Source organism: Hemicordylus capensis, chromosome 6, assembly GCF_027244095.1.
Source record: "Hemicordylus capensis ecotype Gifberg chromosome 6, rHemCap1.1.pri, whole genome shotgun sequence".
Classification (NCBI taxonomy): domain Eukaryota; kingdom Metazoa; phylum Chordata; class Lepidosauria; order Squamata; family Cordylidae; genus Hemicordylus; species Hemicordylus capensis.
In genome coordinates, this window is record NC_069662.1 from 91,602,035 (window position 1) to 91,617,488 (window position 15,454).

The 15,454-nt window shown below is 40.5% G+C and overlaps 1 protein-coding gene across 2 annotated transcripts in view; it reads right to left on the reverse strand.

Moving 5' to 3' along the window:
* Positions 1-2,687: 2,687 nt before the first annotated feature.
* Positions 2,688-15,454, reverse strand: part of BBS9 (Bardet-Biedl syndrome 9) — a 430,545-nt gene continuing 417,778 nt past the window's right edge. For both annotated transcript variants that reach the window (XM_053261618.1, XM_053261616.1), the window contains one exon: positions 2,688-4,316. In XM_053261618.1, the coding sequence (XP_053117593.1) occupies positions 4,161-4,316 (156 nt within the window). In that variant the 3' untranslated portion in view covers positions 2,688-4,160. The remainder of the gene's footprint in view (positions 4,317-15,454) is intronic.

The following is a 15,454-nucleotide window of genomic DNA, read 5'->3' on the forward strand; positions in this document are numbered from 1 at the left end:
ATGTCAAGGAGAAAGATGAGAACCCCTCCACCTGATGTAGTTTTCTATGTGGTGGAAATATTTTGTATGGAGGAGCATTCAGACTTGTAGTCTAAAATCATACAGACCCAGATGTACACCTCAGTGGAAAGGAGGCCAGGATGAGGCCATAGCTCAGTGACAGGGCATCTGTTTTGCATGCAGAAGGTCCCAGGTTCAGTTCTTGCCATCTCCAGATAGGGCTGGAAGACTCCTGCATGAAACCTTGAAGCAGCCACTGCCAGTCAGTATGCACAGTACTGAGCTAGACAGACCAATGATATGACTTAAGGCAGCTTCCTATGTTCCTATGTAACTGACCTCTTCCTTCTCAGTTCTACCTTCACCTTCATCAATAGCTGGGAAAGGGTTGGGGAATTGTTTTTTGGCTTACTGGTGTATGTGGGTTTTTTAAATTGGTGCTTCTGAGAGATACTGACCTAATTCTTCAAGCACCATTATTATTTGAAAAGAACTTTAACCGCAGAAGTGCCATCACATGCAACAAAAAAAGTGGACATTTTATCAGAATTATCTAGAAGAGAACTGTGACAGACCACAAAAGAGGGATTTAGAGCTGTGTTTAATGTTTAAGCTGAAAAGCTCTGGGAATTGATTAGTTCCCCATGAATGTTCACTGGTCTCTGAAAGACAGAGAAAGACATATGCACATGTGCATCCTTTTAATGTACAACAGGTCTATTTTGTATTCATGATATTTTCCAACATTCTCCTGCAGAAAAATGCATAGGAAGCAACAAGAAATCTGGGTCCTACTCAAATGATTAAATACATATTAAAGTATGACAGCCATGTTGAAACAGAGATCAAGAAGCAGAAAGAGAACAAAGCAACATCTTCACAGATACAGCTCACAAATAAAAGCTTGCCTAAAGTGTTCCAATGCTATAATTAAAACCATTTTCTTACAGCAGAATAAAATCTAGGATCAGTCCTAAATTGCAACTTCAAACCCAAAAAATCACAATATTGCACAAATTAATTCTATGAAAATCTGCTCCAGTGATCTGGGCATGGTGCTGAATACAAGCCATTTTACTTCAGAAGCATCATCCCTCATGCTTCAAAGGCCTCTAATGAACAGAGAAATAGAAACCAAAAGATGATCAAGTGGCAAGCCAAGAGTCTAAAACTACAATAAGAGTTTCTAGGAAAAAGAACCTAAGTTGGCAAGACAATGGACAAATACAATTGCCCTTGCAGAACTACTGTAATAGAATACTGCATCAACAACGGCAAAAAAGCTATGCGTGACACTGATTTCATTATATACAAACAGGAGCTGGGGACAACAGCAAAACTCTTCAAATAAGTCAGTGGGCAAACAGAAGCCAATGGGCAGGTATACGACTGAAATACCATGCCGTTTCATTATAATTTACTGCTTGAGGTGAATGGCAATGAGCCATCTACCCCATCCCCACTCCCTGCTGGCCTCACACCCTGAGCAGGAGCCATCATAACACTGCCCTACCCCTGCCTCTTGCTAGCCCCACCCCCCATCTCACCAGACCAAGCATCACTCCGCTCTCTTCCCTTTCATCATTGGTCTCAGCTGCTGGCATGTGCTGCTGATACTGGGTGTCCACACAGCCCAAGGCAGTGTGGAGCATGCCTGTGACAGTTCAGGCTGGCCTCTCCTCTGCACTGCTGCACCAACACCAGCTCTCTCCCGTTGTCTCTTCCCTCTAGCACCTCCAGCACCAAACTTGTCCATAGACAAAGGAGTTATGTTTGGTGCTGTAGGGAAAGGAGAGAGGGAAAGATGATGCTGGCACAGAGAAGAGGCCAGCCAGTACTGCCAGAGGCATGCTGCCTCATGCTGTGCAAATAGCCAGCAGCAGCAGAAGCACACCCCAGCAGCTGAAGAGGAGGAAGGGGGCAAAAAAGACTGAAGATGGGGCAGCAGAGGAGGCAAGTGGAATAGTCCACAGCAGGGTAGAGGGTGGGGTGCCCTATGGCACACTCACCACCTAAGACTGTTGCCTCACCTGGCCTCATCAAGGAGTCACCCCTACTAATGTACTTTCTACTCCAGTGTTCTGATCATATTTCTTTGAACTTCTGGGTTGTATAAGACTTCACAAAGAAATGGATGAACTGCAAATATGCCTATTTTTTCAGAGGAGAAAATTCTGGTAATGAGAAATAGATATTATATAGCAACATCTCACTGGACCCAGGAATGGAAGGCAAGGAACAACAATACTGGGCACAAGCCAACCCAAGTCAAGTACATTTAAGTCTCATTGGTTTCAGTGGGAGTGTTATGTATGTGCTTCATTCTCTCCCATAAAACCAACAGGACTTAAAAGTGCTTAGGCCTTGGTAACATGATCTGCTCACTTTGGAGTGGGTTGGGTGGCCCTTATGCTTGCACTCAAGATTTCTCAGTGCATGGGCACAGAGAGAGGTGCTATGCAACTTACCTCAGAGTGAGCAGTTATTGTCACCAAGTCTCAAATCCTGTCACAATATCCTCAACATCCTGTTTACTTTGGAAACCTTTGTATCCCTAGACATATACAATCATTTTGAATTGTATTATAGATAAGTGTAAGACTTTCCAATAGAATTGTATAATAGGGGACAAAATGGAACTACTTATTTTGCGGAAAAAGAATAAAATGCAGTCTGTTAAAATGATATATGACTGGAAGACTGGAAGTTTTATTTTTGTCCATGGAACAGATAAAATAGGAAATCGCTGCTGATCAGCAATGGGTGAAAACAGAAGATGTTTATCTTTTAATCAAAACTATACATTTAGAGCAAAATCAACTATCTGAACAAGACAGAGGATATATATGCCAAAAGAAATGTTTTTTTATTTTTATTTTAAAATGTATAGTCCTAATCTTTAGTTGAAACACCTGCTAACATGGCACATATTTGCATCTCCCAGCTGTTTCAACCCCTGAGACCCTGGATCATTTGCCAAGAAAGCCAACAGAAGGTGCTAAAAAGTCAGGGATTTTTGCATTCTGTCTCCCTATTATAAGGAGCTGAGGCAAAAAAGGCTACATGTCCTGCCAAATAAGCGGCAGTTCTGTAATTTGATGTGGTGCAACAAGTAGACCAAAACAAAAAGAGAAGCATATGCTTTAATTGGAGCATGTAGCATTGGAGCCAGGCCTGCGTTTTTTCTCTCCAGACAATGGTGCATGTCTCTGAATTAACACTGCTATCATCTTGACTTCATTACTCCTTCCACATGCTCTCCTCTGGTGTGCATTATGGCATATAAAATCCTATGCTTTAGGGACGACAATTGCAAAACTCAAAGTTGTACAAAACCTGCCAACATTTTAGTACTGACCTATGAAAGTTTAGACTGACATATCAGACAATTTTGTGCAAACAAGTTGTATAGCTAAACTCAAATCCACTCTTTGGGTCTCTCCAGCAAGATGGCAGCTATTTATCAGATATTTGGATCAGACATAGGTGAGTGATCATTAAAAGAGCCCCATTTTAGGCAATATGGCCTGCCTCAGGTCTTTCAAATATTTGGTCCTTTGTAACAAATTTCATGGAAGAGAACAGAATTATAAACCATCTGGAAAAGAGCAACACACACCAAATGCAGGGAATTAGATGTGTTTTGCTTTGTATGCACTAACCTTTTCTGCACAAAAAGAGAAGCAGTGTTGCAAACCTTACTTTCAAGTAAACAAAATTTACTTCCATTATATCACTTAAAGTCAGATTTGTAAATCAGGAGTGACCTGATATAGGAAAATCTGGATTATTGGGAAATTTTAATGGTAAATTTAATCACATTAGCTGGCAGGAAAAGAACATGGTTAGCCTCGATCAAAACTGTACAGTGGAGGGCAAAATTAACAATATCCAAGTGAGATATTCACACACAAAAATTCAGGAAAAATGAGATATACTGTACATTTAAAAAGGTGTGCATACATTCCTCAATTCATAAAAAGTTTTAATCAATCATCAGGATTCCAATAAAAGACTGATAACTGCAGATTAACGTAAAACTGCTTACTCCTTCCGTTTGGTAAGTGGTCCAGAATTTGGTTATGGGAAAGCATGCCAAAAATTAATAGCTAGTAAGGGAGAGCCAGGTGCTTGGATGTAACTGGAAGTATTTTGTACTGTTAGTGGACTTCCTTCTTGAGGCTGGTTGCGTTCACTACCGAGGAAAATAAATTGGTCCTGTTGGATTGTAAATGCACAGATTTAAAAATTCTCCTGAGGGTTTTCTTGAGCTTTTCATGGCTTTTCTGCTTCCTGTAATTCATCCTGTGGCAAATCTAGAGAGAAACAGAGGAAAAAAGAAGAAGGAAGATTATGACTAAACATGGCAGTACCTAGCAACCCTGATGTTAATACCTTGCAATTCTATCATTTGCCAAAGTCCTGTGCATCAAAGTCAATACTTCCCAGTAATTTAATTTCCTGATATTCCACTACTCTGCAGTCTTTTTGCTCCCTTTTGACCAAGTGCAATGAACCTCAGAAGGTACAAGACAACAGAGAACTAACGTTTTGTTCAAGAGGTGTATTTTAAAGCACTATCCTTTTATAGCTGACACTTTTGGAGAGCAGTCTATAACAAGTCATTAGTCAGGAGGACTGTTTCTTTAACATTGCCTCTCTATTAAATAAACCCTTCTTTTAAGTATGTTGACAGTGCAAGAAAGGGGAATAAGGTTGGGCCTTTTGGAGATAAGCTAGAAGCTATGAACTAGTTCAATTCAGATTTTAGTTTTTCTTCCAAGCTATCTGCAGCTTTTGGTTCTTAAGAATCTGCATAGAAGGGTAAGTGGCTGGGTGTGCTGTTAAGAAGTTGAACAAACTTTACCAAGGGGGTCTAGAGAGTCAGAGCTGCAAAGCACCCCAAAGGCTCATAGAGAGCAGCAGCCAGCTCATGGAAAAACACCGTGGTAACACAAAAGACCCAAGCAATGAAGTCCCAGAAAGAGCATTAATTCCCTCCGGGTCTGTATGAGGCTCCTTTCTTCCAAGTGTCTGCTTTCGAAAAGACAATTAATAGGACCATGCGGAGAGTTGGGTTGGATTTGCAAAGGTCAGCTTTGCATGGACTCTCTTTTGTTCTGTGCCGTTAACACATGCTGAGGTGCTACAGGGATCACTATAAGATCCTGTCTCATTTAATAACTTCATTAATGACTAGGATGGGGGAGAGAAGCAGCAGGTTAATTAAATCTGCAGATTATAATACACTGAGAAGAGCCACACAAGCCAATGAAGAGAATAAAAGAACACACAAAAAAGGAGCTTTGAAATTGGTCAGGAACAAATCAGCCTGACATCTAGAGATCAGCTATATGAAACACATTTTGTATTGTAGACGGTCCCATTTTTTTAGTTATTGTATCTATTTGAGTCCAGCTTCACAGCCAGCTGTCATCAAAACAGCTATCACTAAAGCTAAAATATAATTAAAACAATTGTTTACACTCAACAAAAAAATGATCAGTCCTACCACTATAAAAGTAACAGAGATCATAATTAACAAACTAGCAGTTTATAGAACCCCAAAGGCCTGACAAAATATGGAGATCTTAACTGCTCCCCTCGCCCCCATGGGCTCATGGCACAGTAGGATGGAATATGCATGGAAACAAATACATGCAAGTGCCTTTTTGAATAGGAAATGTTCTGTAGATGTTTATTGCATTAAACAAAATATACGAGTGACAGCCTGTTTATGTTTAACTTGCAGTATTCATGATTCCTCAAGAGAGAAAGTGAACTATGATTAAACTGGCTAATGATAGTAGGATGGTAGATCAGAGACATTTATCACCTGCAGGCTCTGGCAAGTCTAGACAGCTAGGAAGAAACCTAGGAAATGAAAATTTTAATTCATTTTGTGAATACATAATTCACTACATTGTTGCCCCCCTCCCACCCCGCAATTCTATAGACCTGTTCACTGAAAATATTTTCACTTCCTAGAACATTTTCATTTCCAGTCTTACCATTCAGACATCATTTTTGCCTCTCAACAATGTGAGATTTATTATGATGTCATAGTGAGACAGTCCTGTGTAAGTAGGGCTCTAGAAATATTCCACACATACACTGGAATTACTCGGCAGAACGAGTCCATCGAGCTTTATGGTTGAAGCTTGCCTATGTTCAGCCTGACAACCAAGCTTCACATTGTGCTCACTGGAGTTGAAATGCTCTGAGGTTTTGCTTTTCCTCAATAGAAGCAGAATTAAAACGGTGGTTCCACATGGCACTTCATACAGTGCTAGATCATCTAGCACCATCCATTCCCAAGGCCAGAATCCTCACTTACTCATCATGTTCAGCAAAGGTTGCATGCAACTTTAATTAGAAGCTTTATCTTTGCAGCTTTTGCCTCTCATTGTTGTGACCAGCTTAGTGCGGTATTAGTGATGTTATAGTCAGTTCCCTATGAGGCAGGGAGAAAATTGTATTAGTGTTTTACTCTCTTTCTTTTTAAATTGTGGGGGAGAAACCTATGCTTTGAGCTCTGGGGCTTTATAGCATATAACTAATTTGGATTTGAAATGCTTAATTATTACTGTTTATTTATTTATTTGAATATACTGCCTCAACTCACATCTCTAGACACTTTACATCCTAAAACAACATAGAATTTTAAGAATAATAATAAAATTTAACACAGCAATAAAAGTTTTAAAAACGATTTATAAATGTATAATCTAATTAAAAGTTTGGTTGAATAGCTATGTTTTAAAGGTCTTTTCAGAGGCTGTTATGGGGAAGTTCTTATTTAATCAGTGGGCACATTCCAAATCCTCAAGGCAGCCATAGAGAAGACCCATCCCTGAATGACCAGCAGACAAGTCTACAGCAGTTGCAGATGAACATCCCCAGATAATCTTAATAGGTGGCAAAACTTATAATGAAGAAGGAGTTCTCTAAATACCCTGAGCCCAAGCCATTTAGGGCTTTGTAGGTTATCACCAGCATTTCATATTTTGTCAGGAAACATATCAGAAGCCAGTGCAGTTCTTTCAAAATAGGAGGAATACGGTCTCTATGCACTATTCCAGAGACGAACCTGGCTGCTGTAGTCAGTCAATTTCAACTTCTGTTTCATAGGGGCTGTTTATAAGTTACTCTTGTAGAAGATTATGTGCTTCCACACTGTTTATCCTAGGACAACTTGCCATATGGATTCTTTTTGACTAAAAGGATAATTTCACACCAGCCTAGGTTATTTCTGTCATGAAACTTTCCAAGCAGCCAGGAAGATCCCCATCTATATATATTGTGCTGACAATATATCAGGCAGGGAGAATTGTCACATGTAGGCAGTTTCTATGGGCTGGTTTGAAAATACCCACATGATTAGAAAGGCATTGTCTGGAATGACCATTTATCCCATGGAGGAACTGTTCATCCAAATGGCCACAGGCCTCTGCTATGTGATAAAGGGATGTGCCAAGAAGACATTGCAATGGGCGTGCTCTTGACACATCCCCTTTCTAATCTAATTGGTAAGGTTTTGTCTGAACCAATGCAAGGTTGATAACTTGACCCAAAACTTCAGTGTTCTTATAGAAAGAGGACTTATAAAAAAGAGGGAACTAGTTTTCTTTGCCTCCTCCTACCCCCGTGAGAAAGAAAGAAAAAATATTTCAGTGTCATAGCCCTCTAGTCAAAACAATTATTTTCATAACTTGCATAAAATTACTGAAGATAACCCCAAGTCCTCAATGATATTATTATGGGAAACAAGTTGTACATAATGACATAAGTTATTAGCTATCTTGTAACAGCTTTCCTGGAATCCTTAACCACAATTTTGATAACAATATGGCAATTATGCCCCCCTAACAACTCATCTATTACTCATAATCTATATATTTATTTCTCCTAGGCATACCCGTTGCTAATAACGAGTGTGGCAGTGCTCGTGAGAAGCTCTGGACTAGCGACAGGATTCAGAGAAAATGGCCGCTGGGATGAGGAGGTGGCAGTGGTGAGCTGGCCCAGCTGCCAGGATGAGGCAGTGGCTGGGCCGCTGGGATTAGGAGACAGCAGTGGGCCCGACCCAGCTACCAGGATGAGGAGTTGTCCAGGAGGATGCGGCAGCGGCGGCAGGCCCACCCACTGAGATGAGGCGGCGGCAGCGGGCCGGGCTGGCCGCCGGGATGAGGAGGCAGCAGCAGGCCGGCCAGAAACCATGGGGGTGGGGGGAGAAGCGGGCCAGGTAGGCCATCAGAGGCGCAGATGTTCTGCGCCCAGCCCAGCTAGTTTTCATTATTTCACTTAACAACAACAACAACAAAAAAGATGAATGGGAAAAATATGCTTCCTACATGTAATCTTTCTTCCATGAATGCATGCCAAAAAGATATTTCTGAGACTTTAGGAAAGGAACATACACAATTACCATTTTGGAATAACTGTGCAGTACTACAGCAAGTTGAGAAATCTATGCATTTGAAAGAAGAGTTATTTAAGCAAAACTTAAAACATCTCATTTGCCACATATATGATAGATAATAATCCAAACTGCTGGATCATATGAGGTTTGGCATTTCAGTTGATCTGTGGTTCTGTGAAAAACTTCAGATAGATTTTAGATACATCCCTAGCTTAACCAAGGACTAGAAGGTGGCCCTGGGAAAGTAACTCTAAGCCTCAGTTCATAAAATGGAACAAGAGAAACCAATCTCAGGAGTGTTGAGAGGGTGAGGGATTGAGAAGCAAATGGAAGGAATAATTCACACTCATATGAACATACAAGTTAACTTTTTCTTTAAAACTGTTAACGTACAACCAAAGAAAAAGGCTACACCACCACTGCAGTATAGCCTCAACACGTCTAACGGAAAAGAAATTTATCTTTTACATTTATTTAAAATAGTCATAGCCTGCCCCACTTGTACATTACTTCTATACCTATACTAATGCTTGTTGTACACCGCCCAGAGCCTTTGGATGGGATGGTATAGAAATGTAATATTAAATGAATGAATCAATGAATGATGTTCTCTTTTGCATGTAGAATTCCGTTCTTACTGAATGGGGTGATTATACATCAGCTGTTTTCATTTGTCTGAGCAGAGCGTTCTTAAGAGCTCCCATTCATCTTCAACCACTGGGCAACATAAAGTGAAGCAATCGGAAGAATAATGCAACAACCAGAGTATAAGGTACCAAGGAATATGACTTCATATTCCTGCCTTTAACCACCCTTCTCCTGCTCCCCATCCCAGCTACACCACTAATGGAAGGCAAAACTAGGTTAGAACATATTATATTGGAATAAGCCTACATTAAAAGCAACGCTGAGGCTCTAAGGTAGCCACAGGAAGTTTAGTTCTGAATTATGGTCTGGAACTCGCTGTAAAAGCAACAGGCCTTTCCTTTTGAGGGCATAGTACAGGTTTCATATTTTACTATGTTTTGTGGAAACATTTGCATTAGTTGTTGCAATGCAGGTTATGCTTGCTTTTTTGCTTAATTGATTGTGTTTTCTTAACAAAACAGGTGATACAAGGCAGTTGCCACTGACAATTGCTATCATCTCTGTATTTTTTTTTAAAAATGATTGTTTAAAAATGGGGCATATGACTAAGTATCACTAAAGCTTTGTTCAGTTACGATAATTTGTGTTTTGAAAACAAAGAATAGCCAAAATGGGCAAATAGTTAAAGTAAGAGTTATAATTAAACAAGCTGGACTAACATGAAACAAACCAAACATGTGTCATACGTTTTGCAGGCCAGTGCTAACACCTCAGAATCCATCAGCTTATGAAGCTTATGGAATGACCAGGTAGGCATTACAGCCTGTTCTGTAAAACCTTCCAGGAAGTCCTGAAAAGTGTATGTATCTCTGTTTTTCCCCCTTAGCCAACGGGGAAAAACTTAGCCAATCTCTGTTTTTCCCCTTTAGCTGCTTGATGTCATAGATTGGTTGTGGTCCCTGAAAGCACTAGAGACTGCACAGCTTTGAGCAGCTACATGATCTTTTTGCATGTGTACATCTTTGTTTCTTCCATTGGGTCCCGTGAACATGGGCCGTTGCAAACATCATTTTTTCAGGGGCCGCCAGTGCCTGGAGAGAAGCTCCACAGCCTGTCCACCTGCTGTGGAGCAGAGCCCTGACTACTGCAGTGGGTGTGCAGATGATCAAGGGACATGCAGTGGGGACAGAGAAAGCATGGAGGCAGAGCCTCCGAAGTGCACGCTGCCTTAGACACTGCCTGGAGCAGCTGATAGGCAAGCAGCCAGCACAGGCTCAGTAGAAGCTGGTGGCATTTGTCAGACAGAAGCAGTCTGTAGTATTTTGAATAACGTTTTTCTCTTTTTGTGCTTTGCATTTTACTTCTCTCTGAGTGGATTTTTAACTCAGGAAAAGGGGTTTTGCTCTGGTGCAAACATGCCTCAATGTTAATTGTTCAGCAACCTACCAAGTTTTCTCTCCACGTGTAAACTGCACGTGAAAGGTTTTCTGTACTTTTCCATTTGGTAAAGAGAATGAGTGTTTCCCTGGAATTTCACCCACACCGGGGGGGGGGGGGGGGGGAGGGAGAATAAACTCTGTTAAAAAGTGGGAATGGCAGCAGCTATTACCAAAGGAACAGTTTTAAGTTTTAAAGGAACAGCCTTTGTTGAGCAAACATTGAGGGAATGATGCAGCATTTTTCTTTCCCCCATGTAGGCTTGCTCTGAGACAAAGGCTGGGCTTAAATCTGCTATTCGCTACAACGATATATATCTCAGCTGTGGGGGAAAGCCAGGAAGGGAGAGAAAGTGTGTGTAAGGTGAGAAGGTACACATTGTCACTGGGGTGGGGTGGGAGACGAACAAAGGTTCCCTCTGGTCTAGTGGTAGCAAGCATGAATTGTCCCCTTTGCTAAACAGGCACTGCCCTGGTTTGCATTTGAATGGGAGACTACATGTGTGAGCACTGTAAGATATTCCCCTTAGGGGATGAGGCTGCTCTGGGAAGAGCATCTGCATGCTTGCAGATGTTCCAGATTCCCTCCCTGGCATCTCTAAGACAGGGCTGAAAGAGACTCTGCCTGAGAGAGACTCTACCTTGGAGAAGCCGCTGCCAGTCTGTGTGGATGATACTGAACTAGGTGGACCAATGGTCTGACTTGGTAGAAGGCAGCTTCCTATGGTCCTATGTTGCAGGAATCTGAAGCCAAACACATTGCAGCATGGCAGAAAAGTCAGAAGAGTCCTTCAGCTCTTGAGAAGGAGAGAAAGAGCAGAATGACAAGAAACCTCTGCAAGAGTGATACATGTAGAATAAGATGGCAACAGAGTAGCAGGTGACTATGCCCTGCTTTGCCATTCCAGCAAGCCATCTGGCTCCAAAATGCAAAGTGGCAGCATCTGCACCATATAATCAAAACAATATTTCCCCTGCTTTTTAAATGAATTGGCACAGTAGTAGCTGAGTGACATTTGTTCATTGTAGGGATCCTTAATTTTTATTATCTTTCCAAAGACTCATGAGATTGGCCTCCAAAATCTTCTTTGTCCCATGAGAAAAACAATTCATCTGGCAGACAAGCAAAACTACAGGGAGAATTATTTTAAGGGCACATTTTTCTAGCATTATCATATGATTGCTCTTTGCAAGCCCAGTCATCCAGCATCTGCCTGCAAGAGGAGCCAACATCTCTTAAAGAGATGTGAATTACAGCAGCTTTCCATTTATGTTGGTTGAATGAAGTTCGTATATCGCAGCTGAAGAAAACACATGGACTTCTTGTTAAAGTCTGGAGAACACTCCCCCCACCCAACAACCCTCTCCCATCTCAATAACCTTTGGCAGCTTGAACTGAGCTCCTAATAATTCTGTTAACTCAGTATAACTGCATATTTTTTTAATCATCTCTATATACTCCAAAGAGAAAGTGCCACCATAATGACAGTTGTTATATTCTATCTAGTTATATTTTGTGTTTGGTTGTTTGGATGTTTGTCCCAGTAGGGATCCCGTAGAGAGTGCGGGGTGGAGTGAGAAAGGAAAAGAGATGGGAAGCAGATGGAGAAAATGGAGCTGTTGAGGAATAAACCTTTAGTTAAATCTATATAAGTTTTATTTGTGTGTATGAGGGAAGAAGTTAAAAAACAACAGTTCGTATCAAAGCTGAAGCTTATATGAAGAGTGAGGTCTTCTCCAAATAATAAGACAAAATACAGAAGAATGTGGGCCAGTTAAGATTTCACACAGAACCACGATTAAATCTTAGTGTCACACAACATCCCCAAGTCTTGAGAGCAGGTCCCCCTCTCAACCTGGTGAGTCTTCTAATTGAGCCTAAAATCAAATCAAGTGGTCATGTCATCCAAATCAACCAATCTTATGAATCATTATATTGATCGCAGTGAGTTCCAAAAGTCTCAGCGATCTTTCCCATCAGTTTCATGTAGATGTTGAATAGCAATGGGATCAAGAATGAATCGTGTGGAACACTGTAAGCCAAAGCCCATGAGAAATGGCCATGAGAAGAATTGAAGTAAGGGAGTATTTAGACTGTGTCTTCAGTAAAATGTCCCATGGATTATGGGGGATGTACTCTAGGCAGCAGTATTGATTATTCATCTGGACACACCATAAATTGCTGTGACACAGAGACAACTTAGTAGAGCTTTTCTGCCTTTAGGCTGGGATCCAATGGGGCATATGTAGCATAAGCATTTCAGTCTCCTACTTCCAGGACTAGGCAATCCCCTGTAATGTCCCAAATGTCACTCCCTGAAGGTCAGGGGATACTCCAGTTCAGCACTCCACAAGGAGCAAAAGGCTGCTACCAGATGGGCAAGTTGGCAGTCCCCCTCCCCCATTGTGTGCATGGGCCTCTTGGGATCACAGCTTCAGTATTTATTATTTAATACATAACCGTTTGAAAGAGTTATAGATTCTTTAAGTGCCATAGAACACTCATAGAATCATCTGTTTCTGCTAAACAGCACACTTTCAGTGAACGACTGCTGTTCAAAATACAGTTTCTTCTCGTAACAAGGGATTATTATAGTGTAAGTGATAAAATCTCATTCAAGGTTTCCACAAATTCCTCTGGAAATAACATAGAACAACATTTTACCATTTGATGTCATTCTTCCTTTAGAGCTATAGTAGGGAAGAGGAAATACTGGGGTGGGGGATTTGGGAAAAAAATGCTTAAAAACAATAGCAAGGGAAAATTACTTTAATGTCATATTTTCCAATACTGAATTTTGCACATTGCTGTTAACCTATAGTATATGGTGGGAGGTTGGGTCCTCTGAATTCTTTTTTCTACAAGTAAACTCTTAAGTTTCACTCTTAGCTTTCAAACAAAATAACAGAAAAGTCATATTAAAATAATAAGAAATGGGGTTTGTTTGTTTTAAACAGAAACCTCAGCACTTTGCCCTTCATTTTATCACATGTTCATTTGCAGATATCCTGTTTGTTAGGAACTGACTCCTAATTGTGCAAAGGAAGGGTTTTCTAGGATTTGAAGCTGATAGGCTTGGGTTTTTTTTTACTCAGTAAATAGTATGTGTGGGACCAAGCTGGACTGAGATCATGGTATGGGAGATGGGGAGTTAACACCCACCCCCAGCTACTTTGCCTTGATCGCCAGCTACATGTCTTGATCGCATGTTGCAGCCAGTATATCGTCCAGACCAGCTTATTGTATAGCTGGAAGAGGTTCCAAAGAAGGGTAACCAAAATGATAAGAGGGCTAGAGAAACTTCCCAAAGAGGAAAGACTTCCATGTTTGGGGCTTTTTAATAATGGGGGAGGGGACATGATAGAGGATTTTAAAGTGATACATCGTCTAGATAAAGTGGATAGAGAAGGTTTTCTTCCTGTCTCACTTCCTGGTTATTAATCCAGAAGATTGCCAGCAGATTAATAATCTTCTGGTTATTAATCCAGAAGATTAATATTTATAAATGTTATGCATTTCTAGTTGTCTATTTTACTATCAAGTGCAATCACTAACTGTAAATTGTTAAATGCAGGACCTTTGAAAGATTCTGAGAGGCCCAGGGGCTGAATATTCATTAAAGGCCCCCCTTTCCCCCTCAGTTGGAGGGTACTGTTTACCAGTGTTGACCCCACTCCTATGTGTGAGGCCCAGGGCAATTGTCCCCATTGCCCTCCCCCAAAAGGCCTGGTTAAATGTGTTAATTTTAATAAGCCAATAAGGAAGCATTCATTTATTTATATTTACAAATGAATTAGGTGTGTTTATATTGGACTCCTTTTTAATGTAGTCAACACTGACTACAGTTATTTAAGCAGCTTTTTACAGCTGTGTAGTTCTCATAAATGTGCTTATATGCACTGAATATTGAAATTATGCATGCTTTAGATTTTTGGATTGAAATATGGGACAATAAAATGTAAACATTTATGACATCAATGTGAAAATTTTGCTTTCTGGATTGTAAAATAAGGCTCGTCAATATTTCCAAAAACGTTTTTGGGCAGTCACTGCCACACTATGAAGCCCTTGTAAACATAGCATAAAACAAGTCATCTTATATTCCTGTGTCTTGTCCAGTGGTGAGGGTTTAGCAGTGATGTAAATCAGGCCCTTAATTCAGTGGAAAAACTGGCCCAAGTCTGGGCCACAGTTTTTAATATCTGACATGCAAATCACAATGTGAAGCTGACATTTGAATTCTTAATTTACTTTAATTTAATTAAGTTATATACTTCCTGATATATGCATCTATATGGAGTGTACACAATTTAAAACACAACCAATATAAAACAGAGTAAAACAATTAAAACCATTTCACAGAACAAAAAGTTAAAATAGTCTCATGGGTTTTATGTTATTGGGACTCTGCTCTCTGCGAGTTATGTGCATTGACAAATATCTGATGAGTGGCTTAGAAAAGCATTGGCTTAAATCAATGAGGCTGCAAATAAGTCTTGGGAGATTTTGAAGCAACATTTTCAAATGCAGCTTGGCTTTCTTATGGGCAAAGGAAACTGTAAAACTGTAGCAGGCTTAGCATGTTCGGGAACAGTAAAACTTATCAGTTTACATGATCTGGCGAGAAATAAGTCCAGTGATTACAGAAGCCTAAAGTCTGACTGAGCCAAGTCTGATGATCATGAATTTGGCAACCATGATTGTAGCTGCTCAAAAATGAATGGGAATTATTGTGCAATGGCAAATTATACACTTAACATGATTATGTTCAGCTCTCTGTACACAGTAACAGGCAACTAAGAGGGCACATAATGGAGCGGGGGATCCTCAGTAGTCCAGCACCATACACATAAACAAGACAGTAAAAGGTGCTTTGAATAAGGATACATAATCCCATGCAAAATTTGCTATTTCCTTTGCAAATAGCAATCCCATAGGGAACACCCCCGCACACACACACACTCTTAACTGTTTGGAATTCTGTTGTTATATTTGGAACTTATCTAC